Source organism: Podarcis vaucheri (genome assembly GCF_965113315.1).
Source record: "Podarcis vaucheri genome assembly, chromosome: 10".
Taxonomy (NCBI): domain Eukaryota; kingdom Metazoa; phylum Chordata; class Lepidosauria; order Squamata; family Lacertidae; genus Podarcis; species Podarcis vaucheri.
The window spans coordinates 69145043-69169838 of record NC_138748.1 but is presented as its reverse complement, the minus strand read 5'-3'; the positions used below and the strand labels follow the sequence as shown (position 1 = coordinate 69169838).

The 24796-nt window shown below is 48.5% G+C and overlaps 1 protein-coding gene and 1 long non-coding RNA gene across 2 annotated transcripts in view; both read right to left on the bottom strand.

Moving 5' to 3' along the window:
• LOC309541524 overlaps nucleotides 1-24796 on the bottom strand; it is a 130037-nt gene that overhangs the window by 14506 nt on the left and 90735 nt on the right. The gene's annotated exons all lie outside the window — the stretch shown is intronic.
• Nucleotides 1-24796, bottom strand: part of IL15RA (interleukin 15 receptor subunit alpha) — a 58767-nt gene that overhangs the window by 2896 nt on the left and 31075 nt on the right. The window contains exons 5-7 of the mRNA XM_082239238.1: nucleotides 18549-18584; nucleotides 17077-17131; nucleotides 13458-14058 (exon numbers count right to left, since the gene is read on the bottom strand). Coding sequence (XP_082095364.1) covers nucleotides 13887-14058; nucleotides 17077-17131; nucleotides 18549-18584 — 263 coding nt within the window. The 3' untranslated portion in view covers nucleotides 13458-13886. The remainder of the gene's footprint in view (nucleotides 1-13457; nucleotides 14059-17076; nucleotides 17132-18548; nucleotides 18585-24796) is intronic.

The following is a 24796-nucleotide window of genomic DNA, read 5'->3' as shown; positions in this document are numbered from 1 at the left end:
CGATCTTCCCGAGCGTCCTTTCTAGGGGGCAGGAAGTGGTCTTGCTTTCTATCCCAATCCCAGCCGCACCGGTCGAGCTACATACCACGTGTACTGTAAGCTCGCTTCCGAAAGCAAGGGGGATTTTCGACCCGAAATTCTATCCAGGGACCACCCGATCTGGCACTGCATGGCGCGGGCGTCCAGTAGGGCCCCTTTTCCTGAGATGTGACGATAGGTAGGAGGTTGCCAGGAGGGATAGCCCATGAGGAATTGGGCAGGACCGGCAGAGTGGAAAGAGACCCCAGGTTACAGGAAATAAGGAAATAAGGAAATAGGAAATGGAACGCAAGGAACCGGATAGCTAGAGCTCTCTAAAACCCACTAAGGAAGTTGCCAGGCAACTAGAAGCCCCTTCTCCTCTTTACTATACGTCCCTGTACTAAGCATACCAAACCCCTAGACATACCAATCCTAATCAACCCCTCTTTTTCCCCTTCTCTATCCCAGACACCCCCCCAAAAAAGAAAAAGCAAAAAAAGCAACAACAGCAACGCATGCATCTATAAAGGGGTACCCAGTCAACCAAGCGTTGTGAGCCCTACCAGTCTGATTACCTGGTGGTGTGTTTGAAGAGGCAAGGAGGCTCATAAAACCATGTGGGACCTTCCTACTAATTTCACTTAATGAAGCCAAAGGTAGTGGCCCATCTCCTTGCAATAACCAACTAAAGGATGAGAATATATATGTTTACATGTTGTCTGTTATGTGTGTTGTCTGTGAATACATATATGAGAATATGTATGTTTACATGTTGTCCGTTATGTGTGTTGTCTGTTCCTTCTGTCTCTGGCAGACTGCCTTTCTTAAGTGTGCATGGTTTAAAATGCAAGCTTGCTTCAAAATTTAAATCTAAGGAAACCATGCTGGACCTTAGCAGTCCTAAATAAGACAAAAAATGAGAATGAAGTGTGCAAATATTTGTTATTTGAGAGGGGCTCCAAAAGAGAGTTTTCCTCCCAAGTGGTAAAACCTAATGTTTCTGCTGCAAAAGCCTAGTTGAGCCAACTGCTCTCAAGCTAAAATGCAGTGTATGTATTTCATTAAGCATATGCCTATGAAAGTATGGTGTTCCTTCTAATAAAATTATGTCAGTCCAGTTTTAACTTTGATTTGCTTATTGTGAGAGTTATTGTAAGGCTCCTGATATCAGTAGTCTCTATAAGACGTCCTGGCCTCTTTTCTTAGAAAATGCCCCCCCCTTGTTTCATTCTGTCTCTTTCAGGGTTTTTCCCCCCTTCTCCTTCTTATTCTGTGCCAGGTAAATTTACTCCCGAGTAAGCTTCCTTTAAAGGAAACTGCAAGGGGGGGGCATAGATTAGGCTTACTATTCCCCTGCAAGTTCAGGAAAATTGTCACTTTTGTCTTCCTTTTAAATCAAATCTATGGCTGTTTTAATTATTTGTGAGTGGTTATATCAATTGAATTAACTTTGCTTTATAAAAGATCCTCTCCCTATCTTAGGAAAAATGTTAACTTCAATCTTCCTTTAAAGATAATTTCTATAGGTATGTGTGTGTTTCTGGTAGTACAAATCTTGCTATGAACCCTGTATTTTAGGGTTGGACTAGATGACCCCAGGTCCCTTTCAACTTTCCCAATTTGTGGCTGATGAGTTGAAATTCAGCCCAGGTTGGCTCTTTGTTTTTTAAAAGGTGTGATGAGAGGTGAAAGCCATGATGTTTGAAGCAGAACTGGTGATATCAAGCATTTAAGTGATTACAGTGTTTATCATTTTGTCTATTATTTACAAAAATCAGACTTAAAAGTCTACTCAAAGTTTAAGCACATACAAATGGATAATCAAGTAGAATTAGCCTTGACCAATCCATTTGTCTGCAAATGGTAAGGCCGAAATGACTGAGAATGTTTAAAAAAAAAAAAAATCCTATGAATTCTAACTCTCTGGCCATTTTTACTCATAAATAAGAGAGCGGTTGATTGTTCCGCGAATGGCCAGAGGGATATTAGCCCTTTCCTGTACATAAAGGAAGCAGTCTCGTTTGCTTGGGCCGAAATCGCTAGCTTTGGTAAATACTTAAATTGCTGAGTTTCTCTTTTTTGTTTAAAATCAAACCCTGTTTTCAAAATCTACTCCATACCCTTCCCTTCCCTTATTCAAATGTTAATTTAGCCAAAGGATGCAACATTTTCAATAGTACAAAAGGTTTGCTGAGACATGAACTCTGCACATGCACAGAGGCTAGATCAGCTAAAGAAGAGAGAGAGAGAGGACGGGGGGGGGGGACTGTAAGGAGGGAGAGGAGGTTTCTTCCAAATGTAAAAGAAAAGTCAGAACCATTGAGGGAAATCACCCTTAATCTGTCTTTGCCCCAGGGGCTACTTAAGACAAAAGGCTACAAAAAAAAAAAAAAAAAACTAGCCCATCAAAAGTCAAGAGCTTTCCAGGTTCCAAATCTTAACATGCAAAATTCTTTTCACAGGTAAATATCAAAGCATTCCCCCCTGATTGGGAATTTTAGGAACAGCATTTCCTGACAGGCTTCTCACATGAAATAATTTTCCCTTTTAACAGGATATGTGAACCCCGATAACAAAGTGTTTGTCCCTTTTCCTCCCACAGCAACTTTCTTTCTGTTCTGTGAAACAAGTCTGAATCCCTGCTATATTAGTGACTTTCATCTCTTTGTGGCTTTGACACTCTTTTAAGTTACAAATAATCTGTTTCATTTATTTAATCCGTTTCTCCATGATGTCTATGAAGTTAATCGAAGCACAACCAAACATTGTTTGTGGAATGGTACTTGTTTACCTTCGGCCTGAGCATTTCTTATTAATTCTGTCATTTTGGCTAGTGCAAGGTACCCACACAACTTTAAATTGCCATTCATTTTTCTTGGTATTAACTCATTTCCCAGTATTCCGCTATTAACATTACAGCTGATGTTGTCACGTCATTTGGGATGTTAGAATGCCAAAACAGATTACTTCAGGTTACTTCAAGTTTCGTATTAATTGTGTGTCTTAGCATTTATTTATTTTTGGTTCCTCATAGGTCATTTTGTGTGTGTGTGTTCTACTTTGGGGACATGTTCATCACATGTTGAAAGTCAGTTTCATGAAGTTCTTTTATCAGATAGCACATGGTGAATTTAAACTTTTCCCCCATGGTTTTCCCTCCCCCCCCCCCAGTCTAGTAGTAATCTGTGTGGTTTTGATAATATATTTAATAATAATTCTTTTCTAAATCTGATGTCTTTGTGTCAAGTTTGTTTTCATCTGACTGGTAATCTAATTTTTTACTTTCTTTTGTATTTTTTTAACCTTTGTATTTTTTCAGTTCTCTTTCTATACATGTGGAGTAATTTTTATTTTATAATATGAAAAGAACAACAACAACAAAAACTAAGTGAAGGAAAGCAAACAAACTTAGCAGATAATAACAGTAATTATATGGAAATGTGATAATAAATAATACTAAATAGTAAATTTTATTTCTATCCTGCCCTCCCCAGCCGAAGCTGGGCTCAGGGCGGCTAACAACAATCAAAATAGTCCAATAATGATAATGAATAAAATGTTTAATCCACTAAGATTGTTATTATTTGCAGCTTCCCATGGAAACTGGAGGACATCCCTTTTACCTTTTGCCCTTTCCTTGTCTAACTGTGTTTTTAAGTCACCCCAAAACCCTGCCCCCTTACAGGATATCACTTCTACAGATGTGCAATGATGAAAAGCAGCAACAACCCCTCAACTCAGTACTTCGCCATCGCAAGACCAGCAACAACAGACAACAGAGACTGCTTGGGGAGTGGGCCTGACAAAGGGGGGTGGAGTTGACTTACAAGGACATCTTTTCACTTGAACCTCAAGCCTCTGTGCTCCAGGATTCAAAAGATACATGCGTAAAAGATCACAATTGTGTCAAGATATGCAACTGATACTTAATTAGTTTGTTTGTATTACGTGTTATTACGTAGGAATGTTGAAATGTGTCTGACAGTGTGTTATTTGTGGGGGGGCTATTTTGTGTGTAATTGTTTTTATGTTTAATGTCTTATTCCTTACACCCCAGTGAAGGATTCTCATACATTTTATGCTTTTAATAGGTCAGGCTATTATGTAGTCCAATGTTTAGAATTAGATAAATTTATAACCACATTTCGTTGTTCCACCTGGCACTCTGCCAACTTCCCAACTTCCCTACCCATTTTTAAAATGTGCTAAAACTCGCTTTACCAAAGAGAAGCTGATAAGATACATGAAGGTGCATATGCTTTCGTTTAGCAGGAATGATTCCTTATAGACTTAAATTGACTTATTTGGACAACTGCCCTTGTTAAGAATGGTTTTCTTTTAACAGATTGGTTTGAAGAGTTGAGAACCATGGGGCAAGATAAATTCAAATTGGACTCAGTTTGAATTGGGCACGTGTATCCAGGCTGCAATTAGCCTTTTGGTCCTTTAAGTGCAAGTGAGCAACCCCCATGCGTGCAAAACCACAGCCTATAATAAAATCCCATAGCTAAAGGCCAAGGCGAAGACATCTCCCTCAGAGATGCCCAAACCTGTGCCAGCTATGGTGAATGCCAGGCGACATGGTTAAATGAAAGCCCTGAGGGGATTCAACAGACAGGATGTGTTGCTGTAGCACTATGTCAGTGTGAGACCACAGAAGAGCTAGCTTGACACCTGAGAAATACACAAAAATGGCGAAGGACAAAACACCAACTGCATTTTTCAGTCAATTAGACCTTCCTGCTAGGTGTAAAGCATAAAACACTACTGAGAATGCCACAAGTAATTTAGCAACAAAATACAAGAGGTGTTCTTTATATAATACCCTATATGCAGCTACCTGCACTGATATACTTGCAAATGACCGTAAGAGGCATGGCTTGCAAGTCCCTTTCAGGTTTGCATAAAGCCACACATCCCATTCACCGAGATTTAGGGTGCGGAGAAAAGATTTGCAAGTTCTTACAGAACTTTAATGCAAATCTATCTCCGAATGGGGGACTGATACGGAACGGGGGGGGGCAATGTCTTCTTCACTACAATATATTTGCTCAATTTCTCTAGGACTCCATCACCCCTCCCCTGTCCTCCATAATCTCTCAAGTAATACTGTCAAAATCCTGTCACAATGTATCCACTCTGTTTCTGCTTTTGCTCTCTAGTACAGAGTGGCTTAGAAATCACTTGTCAGAGCTGCCACCCAGTCCCAGCTCACATAGGACCAAGTCCGCCAGCGTTCACTTTATAAGAGTCTTTATTAAGTTACAGGTTTCATTTCCGAACTGCAGCGTGCAGCTCTACACCTTCTGCCCTAGGTCGGCGAAGACCCGTCTGAGTCCCCGCCTCTTGCACACCAGCTTAATACCCTAGCCTTGCTCCACCTCCTTCGCCTCTCCCTACGTCTCTGGGTCCTTCTGCCCCCCTGGGCCTCCTCCCTTCTACTCTCCTCTGACGCTGACCCCCCTGATCCTTCTGCCTCCTTGCGGCGGGCTTTGGGACCTGGCTCACTCTCCGGGCTGCTTACTGCTCCAGCTTCCGCTGCATTTGAACTTGGCGCGCGCGCCCAACTCTCTACTTTCCTCTTAACCGTTGCCTCGCTCTCTGAGGAGGGCGTGACCACCCCTGACTCGTGCCCTCCCTCCTGCTGACAGCCTCCGGAACCCGATGCCTGGCTACCTTCCTCCCTGCTGCTCTCAGTCTTGAGCGTGGGTCCCGACTTCCAGCTGCTGCCGCCCTCAGTTATGAGCGTGGGTCCCGACTTCCAGCTGCTACTCTCTGAATCTCCTCTGTTCCCTTCCTCCTGGGGTGTCCCCCCGGATCCCCCCCTTGCTCTGCTCACTGGGGCTCCCTTTTGGGAGTCCTCTGACTCACTGCTTAGGCTTGGAGATCTCGGGTCGTCATCATCACTCATTTTCCCTTCGGATTCCTCCCCCTCGCTCTCTGCTTCCTCCCTTCTCTGCGTCTCTGCTCCTGAACCCCTGACATCCATCCCCCCCTCGAAGCCCCCCCTTCCCCCCTCCCCGCTTTCAGGTGTGGGTGCTGGGTGCTCCATCATCACGGGAGGGAATGCCGGATACAGTTCGCTCCCCGTGGTTGGCCGCCAACTGAAGACCTCCGAGTCTTCCTCCTCGCGGTCGCCGACGTTGACCTGTTCCGCTTCCATCTCTGTACCGCCGTGCTCGAACCCAAGGTCCTCCCCGAACACGTCCATGTCAGTCTCTGCGTCGGTCGCTCGACCTGGCATCTCCAGCCACTTCCGGCGCCATTGCTCCTCCGGTCGCTCGTCCCACCAATACGAGGTGTCTGACGCCGAACCCGCCGGCGATCCTTCTGGGGAACGGGTGCTCAGCGCGGGTTCCCCGTCCGAGTCGAATCCATGGAACGTGCTGGAAGAAAGTGTGGGCGTGAACAGCCAGTCGTCGAAGAAGCTCGCTGGCATGGGTCTGTGTGGGAAAAGGGCATGAAACTCGTCCTTGAGCAGGGGTTCCTCCAAAGCGTAGTCTGGCACCCAGCTATTGGCGCTGGCCCGGGTGCCCTCTCTGGCTAGGAGGTATTCGACTCCCTCTTCCCCCCATCTGGAGTCCAAAATCTCCGTGACCTCGTTGATGGGGTCTTGCTGCGTCACCCCTCGCGTCTCCGTCCGCTCCCGGAACGGACTCGGTGCCGTCCCTGGCTCCTGGAATCTGTGAGGTGCCTTGTAGGGAGTGAGCACCGACCTGTGGAACACCGGATGCATTCTGGAACCCTCCGGCAGCACCAGTCGGAAGGCTACCGGGTTGATCTGTGCTTCGACTTGGTACGGACCAATTTGCTTGTGCCCCAACTTCTTCTTGGCTAGTGACCTGGTCGGCACTGCGTGGGCTGCCAACCAGACCCAGTCTCCCACTTGGATCTCTTCGCCAACCCGCCTGTGCTTGTCAGCTTGCACCTTGTAGGCGTGCTTAGCTAGCTCCAGCTGCCGTCTGAGTTGATCGTGTACCGCCTGCAACTCTGACGCGAACGCGTCCGCCGTCTGTGGTTCTCCGTCCCCCACTCTCTCCCGTCCCGGGAAGGTTCTGGGATTCCTCCCATTGTTGGCGAAGAACGGCGTCACCCCTGTGGACACGTGCTTCGTGTTGTTGTAAGCGAACTCGGCGAGCGGCAGGTAATCCACCCAGGTCGCAGGTTGTTGATTGGCATAGCATCTCAGGTACTGCTGCATGATGGCATTGACCCTCTCTGCTTGCCCGTTGGTCTGCGGGTGTCTTGCTGATGCCAGATCGACCTTGACATTTAGAAAACTCATCAGCTTCTGCCAGAAATTCGAGACGAACTGGCGCCCGCGGTCGGACAGGATAGACCGCGGCAGACCATGCACTTTGAACACGTGATCTATGAACAGTTTGGCGGTTTGTTCCGCCGTGGCCACCTTCGCACACGGAATGAAATGTGCCATCTTGGTGAACAAGTCCACCACCACTAGTACAGCTGTCTTGCCTCTCGAGCTGGGTAGATCCGTAACAAAGTCCAGGGCCACCCTCTCCCACGGTTCAAACGGCGTTTGCAGCGGTTCCAGCAGTCCCGCCGGTGGTTTGTGCACCGGTTTGGCCCTCTGGCAGGTGTCGCACCTCGCAACGTAGTCCGCGACTTCCCCTCTCAGTCTGGGCCACCAAAAGTCCCTTGCGACTAATTCCACCGTTTTTTCCGTGCCAAAGTGCCCGGCTGTGGGTGCGTCGTGCAGCTGCTGCAGTACCCTGGCGCGAAGTTCGTCTCCCGGCACGTAGATGGCCCCTTTACGTAAGAGCAAGCCGTCTCGTATCTGGAACTCGTCGCCCTTCGCCGTGCCCTTGTGCACCTCTGCCATCTTCGCCTGCGCGAAGGAGTCGTCCTGCAACGCCCGCCGCACCGCATCCAGGTCTACTGTGGCTGAAGCGCACGCCCACGCTGTTGGCGCGAAGATGTGCATGGCTGCCGCTGGCGTCGCCTCTTCGAGGTATTGCGGTTTGCGGGACAGTGCATCCGCCATGACGTTGGTGTCGCCTGGGACGTACTCTATTCGGAAATTGAAGTCAGCAAAGAACTCCGCCCAACGTATCTGCCTCTGGTTCAGGAACTGAGCCGTGCGCCAGTGCTCCAGATTCTTGTGATCCGTGCAGACCTGCACCGTGTGCTTGGCGCCGATCAGGAAGTGCCTCCACGCCTTGAAAGCTGCATGAATGGCCAGCAACTCCCTGTCCCAGATGGTGTAGTTCTGCTCCGACTTGCTGAGCTTTCTGGAGTAGAACGCTCCCGGCCTCCAGACCCCCTGTGGGTCCCTTTGCAGCAGGACAGCTCCCACTGCTCTATCGGACGCGTCTGTCTCTACCCGCATCGGTCTGCTGGGGTCGATATGCAGCAGTTGCTCTTCCGACGCGAAGAGACGCTTGAGTGCTTGAAAGGACTGCTCCGCCTGCTCCGTCCAGATGAATTTCTTTTTCTTGGAGCTTAGCGTGTCCGTAATGGCCGCCGTCTGCATCGCGAACCCCTTGATAAACTTGCGATAGAAGTTGGCGAAGCCGACAAACCGCTGGACCTCCTTCCGGTTGCGCGGGCTCTTCCAATCCAACACCGCACGAACCTTGGCGCTGTCCATGGCTAGCCCCTTGTCCGACAACTTGTAACCCAAGAAATCCACCTCCGTCGTGTCGAACTGGCACTTCTCCAGTTTGGCGTACAGTCTATGCTGCTGCAGCCTCTTCAGCACCTCCCGAACATCTTGGTCATGGGCTTGCTGCGATTCGGAGAATATCAGGATGTCATCCAGAAAGCAGACGCACTTCTTGTAAAGGAGTCCCGCCAACACATGATGCATGAAAGCTTGGAAACAGTGAGAACCGTTTTGCAATCCAAACGGCATCACTCTGTATTCGTAGGTGCCCAGAGGCGTGAACATGGCTGTCTTCCACTCATCGCCCTCCCTCATGCGGATGAGATTGTACGCACCTCGCAGGTCCAACTTGGTGAACACGCGTCCCTTGCGCACCGTCGCTAGTAGGTCGTCAATCCTGGGCATGGGGAAATCAGAAGGCTTGGTCATCTTGTTTAAGAGGCGAAAATCCACCACCAGTCTCTTTTGGGGCGTGTCTTTCTTCTTCACGAAGAAAACAGGACTGCCCCCTACTGCCCTGGACTCCCGGATGAAACCGCGCTGCAAATTGTGATCTATGAACTGTTTGAGTTCCTGTAATTCGTCCTCAGACATGGAATACAGCTTCCCTTTCGGCAGCGTCGCCCCTGGTAGGAGGTCAATCTTGCAGTCATATTGCCTGTGCGGTGGTAGCTTGTCAGCCTCTTTCTCGCAGAAGACCTCCAGAAAGTCTGCGTATTTGTGGGGGACTGCTTGCAACGTTCCCAACTGCAGTTGTGATTCCTCCTCCTCTCCCTCCTGTCTGGGCAGGATGCAGTGTTCTGCGCAATAAGAGGAGCCGAAGATCAGCTGTCTCTGGTACCAAGCCAGTGTCGGACTGTGCCTGTCCAGCCAACTCATGCCCAACACAATGGGCGTGTCCGACAGTTGGGTGACATTAAAACTGATGACTTCCCTGTGGTTGCCAAGGCGCATCACCATCGGTGGCGTTTGCTTCACCACCTGCCCCCCTAGCAACTCTCTGCCATCCACTGTGACGACTTGCAGGGGCAGAGTGGCAGGCAGTAGCTGTATAGCGTGCTGCTCCACAAAATCCTGCGCTATAAAGTCTGCGTTGCTTCCAGAATCCACAGAAAGCGGCACTTCGATAGTGACGCCATCGGGTAGCTGGAGAGATGCTGTGAGCTGCACTACTGGTTTGGGTGGGAGGGGGTCCGTGGGTTGCAAGATCGCTGGGGACTGCTTCACTGATGCGTCTGGCTGGGCCCCAGTGCCTCTGTCTCCAGCCAGACATCGTCGTTTCCCTGCTGTGGTTCTCCTTGCTGCGTTGCTGCAGTCACCATTGCTGAGGCTGCAGTGTGCTTGTGGAGCCTCCGGGGACACTCTTTCGCCAAATGGCCTGGATCCTCGCAGATGTAACACTTCCTGTTCCCTCTAGGAGGCTTCGCTTTCACTGCTGTCGGTGCTTGGGCTCTGGCTGCTGACTGAGCCCTTGCACCTCCAACCTCCATCGGTTCCCCTCCCCCTCCAGGCGGAGGTGTGGATTGCGCACGCGCTGCTTCTCTTGGAATGAAAGAGAAACTTCTCGCTGCTTCGCGCCCTCCACGTCCTTCATCTCTGCACCATGGACGTTCTTCCAGCCTCACCCCCACAGTCAGCGCCCTTTGGACCACCTCCTGCGTGCTTCGGGGCCTCTCCCCCCTTGCAATCTCATCCTTGACCGCAGAGCTTAGACCCTCCCAGAACAGGTCTCTGACAGGGGGCGAATCCCGGTCCCACTCTAAGGCACTGACCAGCGCAAAAAAGCGGGCGTGGTACTGCCGGACGCTTGCCCTCCCTTGTTTTAGTCCATGAATCTCCCGTCGGGCAAGATCCACATCAATAGTAGACAAAAAACACGCATCCATCGCTTTGATAAAGGCATCTGCATTCTGAAGCGCCGGATCTTTATCCCTCCACAAATTGCGTAGCCACGCTTTAGCATCCCCATGCAAATGGGATAGTATGAACCCCACTTTCTCTTCCTCATCTCTAAAGTCTTTTGCCAGCAGTTGCAGTGCGCACATTACGTCTGCTCGAAAATTGGGGTACTGTTGTAAATTCCCATCGAAGTGAGCCACAAGCCCTCCTGCTCTCCGTGCCAACCCAACCCCCTCCGGTCTGGGTCCTGGCTGCCCGTGTTTAACCCATGCTTCAAACCTGGCGTGGAGATCTCTGTAGGCGGCTGCCGCATCCTCCTCCCTTTTCTTGGATGCCAGTACCTCCGCGTTCAATTGGGTAACTGCCTGTTGCAGCGCTGCAACTGTCTCTGCTTCCGTCATCTCTGCTAACCGTCGTGAGCTTGCTCCCAAACACCGATCCCCTCCTCCAGCTGCCTCTCTCTCCGCTGCGAGATATCAGGTGTCCGAAGCTTTTGAGAGACGGGTCTTACTGTCAGAGCTGCCACCCAGTCCCAGCTCACATAGGACCAAGTCCGCCAGCGTTCACTTTATAAGAGTCTTTATTAAGTTACAGGTTTCATTTCCGAACTGCAGCGTGCAGCTCTACACCTTCTGCCCTAGGTCGGCGAAGACCCGTCTGAGTCCCCGCCTCTTGCACACCAGCTTAATACCCTAGCCTTGCTCCACCTCCTTCGCCTCTCCCTACGTCTCTGGGTCCTTCTGCCCCCCTGGGCCTCCTCCCTTCTACTCTCCTCTGACGCTGACCCCCCTGATCCTTCTGCCTCCTTGCGGCGGGCTTTGGGACCTGGCTCACTCTCCGGGCTGCTTACTGCTCCAGCTTCCGCTGCATTTGAACTTGGCGCGCGCGCCCAACTCTCTACTTTCCTCTTAACCGTTGCCTCGCTCTCTGAGGAGGGCGTGACCACCCCTGACTCGTGCCCTCCCTCCTGCTGACAGCCTCCGGAACCCGATGCCTGGCTACCTTCCTCCCTGCTGCTCTCAGTCTTGAGCGTGGGTCCCGACTTCCAGCTGCTGCCGCCCTCAGTTATGAGCGTGGGTCCCGACTTCCAGCTGCTACTCTCTGAATCTCCTCTGTTCCCTTCCTCCTGGGGTGTCCCCCCGGATCCCCCCCTTGCTCTGCTCACTGGGGCTCCCTTTTGGGAGTCCTCTGACTCACTGCTTAGGCTTGGAGATCTCGGGTCGTCATCATCACTCATTTTCCCTTCGGATTCCTCCCCCTCGCTCTCTGCTTCCTCCCTTCTCTGCGTCTCTGCTCCTGAACCCCTGACATCACTGAAATCTTCAAAAATTGATATAAAATCAGCCGTGGTTCTGATCTGCTCGTTCTCGGTGCCATTCAACTCAGTTCCCCTTGGACTCCATGATGCTGTCCCTACTTCCATAATCCCCAAAGCGGCAGGTCACGTACGCAGGAACTTCTTAATCCTGTCAGATAGTTTTGCAAATCCTTCCTTCGGGCAATACTAGGTGACAGACGATGTATATTCCTGGCCCATTGTCTTGCCACCACCAGTACTCAATAAATGTGTATCTATGTATATTTCCCGCTCCGCATATCCCCCCTCCCTCATCCGAAAATGCTAATTAATGTAATCCCACCTTTTCATAATGTATTCATGACGTGTAAAGTATATTCATGATGTAACTTGTGAAACCCAACCTTCCCATAATGTATTCGTGACGTTTCATGCACTGTATTCTGGGACATGGAGGGAAAACTCAAAAGTTCATGTCACCCCTTTCTCACTGTTCAATCTCGCCTTGAACCTGTTGCGCAATAAACTTGGATCTTCTGCAGTTTGCTCCTGCGTCCGGCTGAGCTCATTTTCTTCCGCAGGGACCCACGGACTTAGTCCGATGAGCTGGGTGGCAGAGTAACCCCGCACCCAGATTTTTTCCGTAACACGACTAAACAACAACATTGTTATTCCACCATGGCGGTGTACAACATTAAGAACAACAACAACAATAATTATTCATACCCCACTCATTTGGCTGGGTTTCCCCAGCCACTCTGGGTAGCTCCCAACAGAATAAATTATCATCATCATCATCAAGCGATAAAACATCAAACATTAAAAACTTCCCTAAACAGGGCTGCCTTCAGATGTCTTCTAAAAGTCAGATACAGTGGTACCTCTGGTTACAAACTTAATACGTTCCAGAGGTCCATTCTTAACCTGAAACTGTTCTTAACCTGAGGTACCACTTTAACTAATGGGGCCTCCCGCTGCCGCCAGTGTTCTCATCCTCAAGCAAAGTTCTTAACCTGAGATACTATTTCTGGGTTAGCGGAGTCTGTAACCTGAAGCGTCTGTAACCAGAGGTACCACTGTAGTTGCTTATTTCCTTGACCTCTGATGCCGGGAGGCCGTTCCATGAATGAATACAAAACAGGTGGCAACAACCAGCAATCCGTAGGAAAATATTTTAGTCTCCCAGGATCTGAAAGGTCAAACCCAGACACATGTTAAAAGGTAAAGGGACCCTTGACCGTTAGGTCCAGTCGTGACTGATTCTGGGGTTGTGGCGCTCATCTCGCTTTATTGGCCGAGGGAGCCAGCGTACAGCTTCCGGGTCATGTGGCCAGCATGACTAAGCTGCTTCTGGTGAACCAGAGCAGTGCACGGAAACGCCGTTTACCTTCCCGCCGGAGTGGTACCTATTTATCTACTTGAACTGGGATGATTTCAAACTGCTAGGTTGGCAGGAGCAGGGACCGAGCAACGGGAGCTCACCCGATCGCGGGGATTCAAACCGCGACCTTCTGATCGGCAAGTCCTAGGCACTGTGGCGCCACCCGCGTCCCTCTTTCACTACCTCTAACAGCAGCCAAATAAAACATGGAAAAGTGTTATATTTCAGGTCACCTTTCTTTCTCAGAGCCCCCAGTGGGATCCAGGTGAAGCTTCCATCCATCTTCAGTTCCTCCTCCTCAGCCTCCTTTGAATCTTCTGATCATCGGGGGACGTTGTTCTCCAGTTTTTCCGACTTCTTAGTTTTCCTTTTCTCTTTCTCCCCGCCTCTGGCCAGCTCTGGGAGACAGACCGGGACAGGTTGCAGTCCTTGTACGGACACATCCACTTTGTTTGCAACCCGGGTACAGAAAATGTCAGCACCCAGCCGCAGCATAATTCCTAGGGATGAATTCCTAGGAAACGCTTCGCAACGAGGGAGTGGCTCCATCCCCATTCTGACTACATGCACCAAGGATTTCGAAACTTGGTTCTCCGTGAGTCTGCCAGTCTCCCAAGACTGCTTCCCCCTCTCCAAGTTCTTAGGGCGGCATAGTTTTGGGCTCAGCCGCTGGAGGGAGAACAGTGAGGCGGCAACATCCGAACCCCTTCGTTGGTGGGTCTCAGATCATCGGGGCTGCCGGCTGCTGGGGGCGCCTGGTCTCCTGGTTCCGACCTCTCGGCAGCCATGGGGATTTGCTCTTCCAGTGGAATATCCACCTGTCCCTGAACAGGGCTGCAGAATGGGGGGGAAACAAAACAGGAATGAGGACAGATGCAAAACTTGGGGGCTATTAAGGAACCAGACGGAGGGTCTTCTCGGTGGTGGCGCCCGCCCTCCCATTAGATGTCAAGGAAAGAAACAGCTATCTGGCTTTTAGAAGACATCTGAAGGAAGCCCTGTTTAGGGAGATTTTTAATGTTTGATGTTTTACTGTGTTTTTAATATTCTGTTGGGAGCCACCCAGAGTGGCTGGGGAAACCCAGCCAGATGGGTGGGGTATAAATAATAAGTTGTTGTGGTTGTTGTTGTTATTAATATTATTATTATTATTAATCAAACCCCCGAGGAAATCCGCCATAGGCCTCAAAGGGGTAGAGACTGCATTTTAAAAAACCATGTATTTCTAATGCAAAAACCAAAGGCCTATTTATTTATTTTTAACCTCCTGTATTTATTTATTTTTAATCTCCAGAGGCTGGCGGGCTCTTGTCCATGGGGTCACGAAGAGTCGGACACGACTAAACGACTAAACAACAAATCTCCTGTTGGAAGCTGCCCAGAGTGGCTGGAGAAACTCAGTCAGATTGGTGGTGTATGAGTAGTAAATTATTATTATTTATTATTTATTTATTATTATTCATTGCATTTACATTCATCCTTTTTTTCTCCTAGGAGTTCAACATGCGACACAAGGCTCGAACCTTCCTCAACCAAACCGCACAACAACTCCGTGAGGCAAGTTAGGCTGAAAGATGGTACTTGTTGCAGTGTGCTCCGTAGCTAAGTGGAGACTTGAACCCTGGTCTTCCAGGTCCCAATCCGACACTCGATAACATCTGTACTAAAGATAAAGGTAAAGGAACCCCTGACCGTTAGGTCCCGTCGTGGCCAACTCTAGGGTTGCGGCGCTCATCTCGCTTTATTGGCCGAGGGAGCCGGCGTACAGGATTAAGCCGCTTCTGGTGAACCAGAGCAGCACACGGAAACACCGTTTACCTTCCCGCCGGAGCGGTACCTATTTATCTACTTGCACTTTGATGTGCTTTTGAACTGCTAGGTTGGCAGGAGCAGGGACCGAGCAATGGGAGCTCACCCCGTCACGGGGATTCGAACAGCCAACCTTCTGATCAGCAAGCCCTAGGCTCTGTGGTTTAACCCACAGCGCCACCCGCGTCCCTAACCCCTGTACTACTGAGCTTCTAATTCACTCCCTTTCCTCCATGCATATTTCCACACTCTACTTCTCCCACTATCTATTACAGATAAGAAATCACTCGTCTTAGATGCCAATACAAGCTACAAGAAAGGAGAGTTCGACTCAACATCAGGAAGAGCTTTCTGACAGAAGAGCTGTGTGACATTAGAATAGATTCCCTCGGGAGGTTGTGGACTCTGCTCCCTTGGGGGTTTTTAAACAGAGGTTGGATGGCAATAATAATAATAATAATAATAATAATAATAATAATAATAATAATTTATTATTTCTAACCGCCCATCTGGCTGGGTTTCCCCAGCCACTCTGGGCGGCTTCCACTGAATATTAAAAACAATACAGCATCAGACGTTAAAAACTTCCCTAAACAGGGCTGCCTTCAGTTGTCTTTTAAAAGGAAATAGTTGTTTATTGCCTTGACATCTGCTGGGAGGGCGTTCCACAGGGCAGGCGCCACCACCGAGAAGGCCCTCTGCCTGGTTCCCTGTAGCTTGGCTTCTCACGGTGAGGGAACCGCCAGAAGGCCCTCGGCGCTGGATCTCAGTGTCCGGGCTGAACGATGGAGGTGGAGATGCTCCTTCAGGTATACTGGACCAAGGCCGTTTAGGGCTTTCAAGGTCAGCACCAACACTTTGAATTGTGCTTGGAAATGTACTGGGAGCCAATGTGGGTCTTTCAGGACCGGTGTTATGTGGATTAATTGCAGTTTCCGAGTCACCTTCAAAGGTGGTCCCACGTAGAGCGCATTGCAGTAGTCTAAGTGGGAGATAATCTGCCACGGAAGCTTTAGCTGAGATTACTGCATTGCAGGGGGTTAGAGTAGATGACCCACGTGGTCCCGTCCAACTCTACGATTTTAGGATTCCATCCGTTGTGCTCAGCACTGTTGTTAGAAAAGCAGAATGCAACTATCAAGTCAAAATCAAAACAGATTTCCCTGGAGGGAGTGAAGGAGGAGTTTAAGAGGCGCTACTCAGTGAGAGCTGGACCATAAAGAAGGCTGATCGCTGAGGAATTGATGCTTTTGAATTCTGGTGCTGGAGGAGACTCTTGAGAGTCCCATGGACTGCAAGAAGATCCAACCTCTCCATTCTGAAGGAAATCAGCCCTGAGTGCTCACTGGAAGGACAGATCCTGAAGCTGAGGCTCCAATATTTTGGCCACCTCATGAGAAGAGAAGATTCCCTGGAAAATGTTGGGAAAAATGGAGGGCACAAGGAGAAGGGGACGACAGAGGATGAGATGGTGGGACAGTGTTCTCGAAGAGACCAGCATGAGTCTGACCAAACTGCGGGAGGCAGTGGAAGACAGGAGGGCCTGGCGTGCTCTGGTCCAGGGGGTCACAAAGAGGCGGACATGACTAAACGACTAAACAACAACAACAATACTCAGAAGGTTGCATGCAGAAGGTTTAGGTCCCAGCATCTCCACTTAGGAGATGTTGCCTAAAGCCAGTGTGGGCAATACTAGACGGGCCAATGGTGTGACTCTGCAGAAGGCTGCTTCCTAAACTCCTACGAATTGCTTTGCACTTCATTGGGCAGCTTGCAATTCCTGCATCGGACTGCCCATGGGTTCCAGGCCCAGGGACTGCTCAGTCGGTGGAGCGTGTGTCTCTTAATCTCAGGGTTACGAGTTCGAATCCCACATTGGGCAAAAGATTCCTGCATTGCAGGGGGTTAGATTGAATGACCCTTGTGGTCCTTTCCAACTCCACAATTCCATTATTCCATGAAATGTCCATGTCTCCACTTGACCTTGCCAAAGGTTGCCTCCATTTGCAACCACTAGGGGGAGGAGCCACGCGACGAACTTACCGCCATCTTCTACGGTACCAGAATGCAAGACATCCTGTAAGGAGCACCACTAAAACTAAAGAAGAAAGACAAAGTTAATAGTTAGCAATATGATAACCTAATGGCCTTGGCCTTCGTTCCAGCTTGCTTGTCTCTGAGCCAGCCTTAGGTAAAGGTAAAGGTAAAGGGACCCTGACCATTAGGTCCAGTCGAGGCTGACTCTGGGGTTGCAGCGCTCGTCTCGCTTTACTGGCTGAGGGAGCTGGCGTACAGCTTCCGGGTCATGTGGCCAGCATGACTAAGCCGCTTCTGGCGAACCAGAGCAGCGCACGGAAACACCGTTTACCTTCCCGCCAGAGCAGTACCTTTTTATTTACTTGCACTTTGACGTGCTTTTGAACTGCTAGGTTGGCAGGAGCAGGGACCGAGCAACGGGAGCTCACCCTAAACAGGGGATTCAAACCGCCGACCTTCTGATCGGCAAGCCCTAGGCTCAGTGGCCTTGGCCTTCTTCCCAGCTTGCTTGTCTCTGAGCCGGCCCTAGTTATCGGCTAATGCAATGCCATGGAACGATGATGTCCCAATTGTCAGGAGATGATCAAATATCAGCCATGGAATGCTCACAATTAAGGCAGCTTTTAGGGAGGAAGTGGACCTAATGGTCAGGGGTCCCTTTACCTTTACCTTGGTTTACAAACTTAATCCGTTCTGGAAGTCCATTCTTAAACCAAAGCATTCTTAAACCAAGGCGTGTTTTCCCATAGCAGCGGGGGACTCAATTTACAAATGGAACACACTCAACATGTTCTGCTTCCAAGGCAAAGTTCACAAACCAAAACACCTACTTCTGGGTTTGCAGTGTTCTTAATCCAAGTTGTTCATAAACTAAGCTGTTCTTAAACCAAGGTACCACTGTAATAATAATAATAATCAGCGATTTTTTTTCTAAACAAAATGTTTAGGGGTACCCTCATTTTGACTCAAGAACACCACCATTTTATAGGCCACCATCAGGGGAAGGAACAGAATAGACGATTCCCTGTCCTAGTGAAGAAACTATATATTTTTTAGTTTCTTCTCCCGATAGATTCACAAAATGTTTAGGGGTATGCGTACCCCCAGAACAAAGCACTAATAATAATAATAATAATAATAATAATAATAATTTCTTTTATTTATACACCGCCCATCTGGGTGGGACAGAATTGTATTTATTGATCTATTCATTTAATCTGCATACTGCCCTATACCCGTAGGTCTCAGGGTGGTTCACTACATAAAACTACAATATATATACAAAAAACACAAAATACATAATAAAAATAAGAAAAGAGACCACCCTATAGCCCTTGGAGCAAGGGGTGTGTGTGTCTGCGCCTCCTCTATTAGTTTGAACTAGGAAGACAAAACTAGAATTCTAATTTAAGAATTTAAATCCATCTTGTATGGTCAGATGACTGCTAACAATCCATAAACGCCAAACTATTCCTCACCTAGGCAAGATACTCCGATCCTCAAGGGGAGAGAACCTGCAAAAAAGGAAGAACAAAGAACATTACATGCAAAAATGGCTGGCTCTTTCCTTGCAGTCCCACTTAAATGTATTTTGTAATTCTGATCAAGTGCAAAGATTTGTGACAGAACACAGAAGTACGTATCCTGGTGTAACAGTTTGATTTTTTTTTTAAGTTTCTAGTCTTTAAGGTTGGGAAGCAGGTCTGAGTTTATGTGGTGTTATGTACTGACTTGAATAGGATCCAAAATGCAGCAGTCTGGTTGATCCTAGAATAGGATTCAGAATGCAGCAGTCTGATTGGCCCACAGGAGCCACCCAATCCAGCTCCAGGTGGAAGTGAATCCGCAACCTGATTGGCCTACAGGAGAATCCTGGAATTAGCCAATCACGTGAGGCCCATTGTGTAAATAATGTATATAAGGCAGACATTCTGGGGGAACTTCCATTCTTCCTCACCACTATGAGCTGAATAGAGAGCATGCAATCCACTCTCGACTCCGAGTATATTTCAGGTGGGATATAAAATCCTCAAAACCACAGTGAGTCCACAGTGTGATGCAGCAGCAAAAAAAGTGAATGCTATTCTAGGTTGCATCAACAGTGTCCAGATCAAGGGAAGTCATAGTCCCACTCTATTCTGCCTTGGTAAGATCCCACCTGCAATACGGTGTCCAATTCTGGGCACCACAATTTAAGAAGGATGTTGACAAGCTGGAAGGTGTGCAGAGGAGGGTGATCAAGATGATCAAGGGTCTGGAAACTAAGCCTGATGAGGAACGTTTGAAGGATCTGGATATGTTTAGCCTGGATAAGAGGAGATAGCAGAGTCATCTTCAAATATTTTAAGGGCTGTCCCATGGAAGAAGAAGAGTTTGGATTTGATATCCCGCTTTATCACTACCCGAAGGAGTCTCAAAGCGGCTAACATTCTCCTTTCCCTTCCTCCCCCACAACAAACACTCTGTGAGGTGAGTGGGGCTGAGAGACTTCAGAGAAGTGTGACTGGCCCAAGGTCACCCAGCAGCTGCATGTGGAGGAGCGGAGACGCGAACCCGTTCCCCAGATTACGAGTCTACCGCTCTTAACCACTACACCACACTGGCTCTCACACTGGAAGATGGAGCAAGCTTGTGTTCCGCTGCTCCAGAGGGTGAACCCAAACAAATGGATTCAAATTATAAGGGGATTCCGACTCAACATCAGGAAGAACTTCCTAGTAGTAAGAGCTGTCCAGCAGTAATAATAATAATAATAATAATAATAATAATAATAATAATAATAATAATAATTTATTTATACCCCGCCCATCTGGCTGGGTTTCCCCAGCCACTCTGGGCGGCTTCGAAAATAATATTAAAATACTGTGATACATCAAACATTAAAAGCTTCCCTAAACAGGGCTGCCTTCAGATGTCTTTTAAAGATAAGTTAGCTGCTTATTTCCTTCACATCTGAAGGGAGGGCGTCCCACAGGGTGGGCGCCACTACCGAGAAGGCCCTCTGTCTGGTTCCCTGTAACCTCACTTCTCGCAATGAGGGAACGGCCAGAAGGCCCTCGGAGCTGGACCTCAGTGTCCGGGCAGAACGATGGGGGTGGAGACGCTCCTTCAGATATACTGGACCGAGGCCGTTTACGGCTTTAAAGGTCAGCACCAACACTTTGAATTGTGCTCGGAAACGTACTGGGAGCAGGGGAATGGATTCCCTCAGGAGGTTATGGACTCTCCTTCCTTGGGGGTTTTAAAGCAGAAGTTTGGGTGGCCATCTGTCATGGATGCTTGAGCTGAGATTTCTGCCTTGCATGGGGTTCGACTACTGTATTTTTCGCTCTATAAGATGCACCAGACCATAAGATGCACCTAGTTTTTGGAAGAGGAAAACAAGAAAAAAAATATTCTGAATCCCAGAAGCCTTGAGGTCTCGCTGCCCTGAAGAGGCTTTGCGTTGCTTTCGCTGAAGTCAGAACAGCAAGAGGGATCGCTGTGCAGCCTGCATTCGCTCCATAAGACGTACACACATTTCCTCTTACTTTTTAGGAGGGGAAAAGTGTGTTTTATAGAGTGAAAAATACGGAAGATGACTCTTGGCATCCCTTCCAGTTCTGTAATTCTATAATAATAATAATAATAATAATAATAATAATAATAATAATAATATATTATTTATACCCCACCCATCTGGCTGGGCTTCCCCAGCCACTCTGGGCGGCTTCCAACAAAATATTAAAATACAGTAATGCACCAAACATTAAAAGCTCCCCTAAACAGGGCTGTCTTCAGCTGTCTTCTAAAAGTCTGGTAGATGTTGTTCTCTCTGACATCTGGTGGGAGGGCGTTCCACAGGGTGGGTGCCACCACCAAAAAGGCCCTCTGCCTGGTTCCCTGTAACTTGGCTTCTCGCAGTGAGGGAACCACCAGAAGGCCCTTGGCGCTGGACCTCAGTGTCCGGGTAGAACGATGGAGGTGGAGACGCTCCTTCAGATATGCGCATGTTCCATATACAAAGGCTATTGTGTGGGGTTAGGGTGGTTATACCAGAGAATCCCACCTGCATACAACTCCCACCTGCTGTATGCAGCGGTTCAGCCCAAACCCAGGCTAACACCCCAAATTCCCCTCTCAAAGAAATCTGCCTTACTGGGAATTAAATCCCACTGGAATGAACAGGGCTGACATCTGAGGGAACCCTTTTACGATCAAGCTGCAGGTGTTGCAGACTTCTGTTGGGTTTCCTCGCCCGCCCCCTGGACCTGAAGATGGAATGGGTTCAAAAGGGAGGGGCAAAAATGCTAAATGAGTTTGAAATAATTGTGTGCTCCCTTCCCGCCCCACAAAACTGCTTTGCTTACAGGAATCTTAGCAGGGTTGCATGGCAACTGCTGGTGACAGCTGTGCCATAGCTGTCAACTGTCCCTTATTTGGCGGGAAACTCCCTTATCCCAGCGCCGTGTCCCGCTGCTGTCCCGGATTGATGATGTCGCTTAAATTTCCCGGGTTCCAGAGGAGGCAGCTCCTCTCCCTCCCTCCCTGCTGGCCGGCCAGGGAGGAGGGAGGCTCCAACTGTGTTGCTTGGCTGTGTTGCTCACCCAATAAGGAGTCTAAGAACGCCTGGGGGGTGGAGCTTGCGTGGCTTGTGCCGATCAAATCGGCCGCGTTGCCTGGGGACTCGCCTTTGCTCAGCGCTTCCCAGCGGAGAGGTGACGGTGGTTTTCCTTGCTGCATCCCCTTTGCCGGGTTGCTGCGCTGTGGGAACCACCGCTTGAGGCTTCGTTTGGCTGCTGGCTGGGCTTTCTGCCCTTGGGTCGGAGGGGCTCAGAAGTTGAACATACCTGTGCCTGGAAAATCCCTTATTTTGGCTGCTGATCCCTTATTTTCGAGGCTGCTGGTCCCTTATTTTCAAATCTGTAAGTTGACAGCTATGAGCTGTGCATCTCTGTGGGGCTGATGTCGCCATTTTTTATATTTAAGTGCATGAAAGAGCGTATGAATCAGGCCAGAAGCTCATCGAACGCAGCAACCTGTTCTCAAAGTGACCATCAGATGCCAGAAAGGGAAGCTTGCAATCAGACCTTGAATCATGACATGCTATTGAGAAGCAGACAGAATGCAGATATCCTACACGCTCTCTGGAAAGAACATAGGAAGCAGCGGCCTTATACTCTCAAACCATCAGTACTTGCAGTTCACGATTGTCGGCACTGAGGGGTAGCAACCCTTCACGGTTCCAAAAGGATGGTTCTCTCCCAGCCCCCACCTAACAAACTACCCAAATGACCGAAATAATAATAATAATAATAATAATAATAATAATAATAATAATAATTTATTATTTATACCCTGCCCATCTGGCTGTGCTTCCCCAGCCACTGTGGGCGGCTCCCAACAGAACACTAAAATACAATAGTCCATTAAACATTAAAAGCTTCCCAGAACAGGGCTGCCTTCAGATGTCTTCTAAAAGTTTGGTAGTTATTTTTCTCTTTGACATCTGGTGGGAGGGCGTTGCACAGGGCAGGCGCCACTACCGAGAAGGCCCTCTGCCTGGTTCCCTGCAACTTGGCTTCTCGCAGTGAGGGAACCGCCAGAAGTCCCTCAGCGCTGGACCTCAGTCCGGGTAGAACAATGGGGGTGGAGACGCTCCTTCAGATATACTGGACCGAGGCCGTTTAGGGCTTTCAAGGTCAGCACCAACACTTTGAATTGTGCTCGGAAATGTACTGGGAGCCAGTGTAGGTCTCCCTCTGAAAAAGCCCCCCCCCCAAATAGTTCAGGACCCGGATCCAGGTCAGGTTGACCCTGGAACATTTGGGGGACAAATCCCAACTTTCAAGCAGAGAGCCTCATCTGTAATTCCTGCTCTATGGGTATTTATTCAGTTGCTAACTAAGTCCTAAATATTTGACATGAAATACTGCATGTTTATTACATGAATGCATGAATGTCCTATAAACCAATTATCTCGTCTGCTAGCAGAAGCTTTATACTGTAATTTCAACCCAGTCACCACTGCTCCCTCTCCAGGTTTCCTTCTCCTCCTCTGATTCTTCTTCAATAATAATAATAATAATAATAATAATAATAATAATAATAATAATTTATTATTTATTATTTATACCCTGCCCATCTGGCTGAGTCTCCCCAGCCACTCTGGGCGGCTCCCGATCAAATGTTAAAAACAGTACAGCATTAAATATTAAAAACTTCTCTAAACAGGGCTGCCTTCAGATGTCTTTTAAAGACAGGATAGCTGCTTATTTCCTTCACATCTGAAGGGAGGGTGTTCCACAGGGTGGGCGCCACCACCGAGAAGGCCCTCTGCCTGGTTCCCTGTAACCTCACTTCTCACAATGAGGGAACCGCCAGAAGGCCCTCGGAGCTGGACCTCAGTGTCCGGGCTGAACGATGGGGGTGGAGACGCTCCTTCAGGTATACTAGATCAAGGCCATTTAGGGCTTTAAAGGTCAGCACCAACACTTTGAATTGTGCTCAGAAACATACTGGGAAATTTCAAATTCAGAGGTGGCTACAAAAACCTGGGTGCAAAGGAACTACTGTTCAGGTCCCGCAACAAAATGTTGCAGCACACCATCACTCCCCAACAGAAGTGCTCTTGTTCTGGGTTCCAGCCAGCCAGTCGCGTCTTCCTTGAGGATATAGCAAGCGGTGACGGTCTCAAGCAAGTCATCTCACCCCCTTTCCGTTTTTCTTTTCCAGCTGACACTGTGACTCTTGGGTTCCAGTCCCCTCGCTTTGCAGGAAGTGAGTCCATCCCACACACCTCCAAAGCATGTGATTTCACCCAAAGAATCCTGGGAATTGTAGTCTGATAAGGATGCTGGGGATTGCAGAAATGGAGGTATGGCGTAGATCTGCCTTGGGGGTCTCCTTTCAGAGAAATTGGATTCAGTTCTCATTTAAAGGCAAATTGGCCAAATCCACACTTTCCGAAGCAATATGTGAACTGAAAGACAGCTGCCCATCAAAATTTGCACTTTCCTGAATTTTGCAATGCAGTTCTGCATTTTACCAACATGAACGCATTATGGGGAAAAGTGCGTAAAATTAATATATTATTGAGAAGTGAATTATATTAGAGGAAACTGCTTACAAGGATATGCTTACTAGGAGAAATTCACACCCAAAACACTGGTGAATTTTCACGAGGATTTTTTTTGAAAAATTGCAAATTGCTGTAGAAATGTGGAAAACTGAATTTAAGATTGGAAAAATGAGAAGCTGTGTAAATGGAAAAGTCCTGCCATCCTTAGCAGCGAGTTCAGCATTAAAGGGAGCTGGTGGATAGGGGAGCAAGATCTCCGAACTCTATGGATGCTTCCAGACCACCCACTACTGAGAATTCACCCTGATTTCAGCGAGGTTAGATGAGATTGCATCACTGCAAGCTCAATCGCTTTCTTATCCCAGGGCAGGGAGAGTCCAAATTGGGGGGGGGGTGCATTTGTTGTGCAAGGCCTCCTAATCGACCAGAATTATGTCACCCGAATTTGCCAACTAGCAATACAGTGGCACCTTGGTTCTCAAACGCCGAAAACTCAGAAGTAACTGTTTTGGTTTTTGAACATTTTTTGGAAGCTGAACGTCCGATGCAGCTGTTTCCGGGGTACCTGCACCAATCAGAAGCTGCACCTTGGTTTCTGAACATTTCGGAAGTCAAACGGACTTGCGGAGCGGATTAAGTTTGGCACTTTTGTTTTTGCTGTTTATT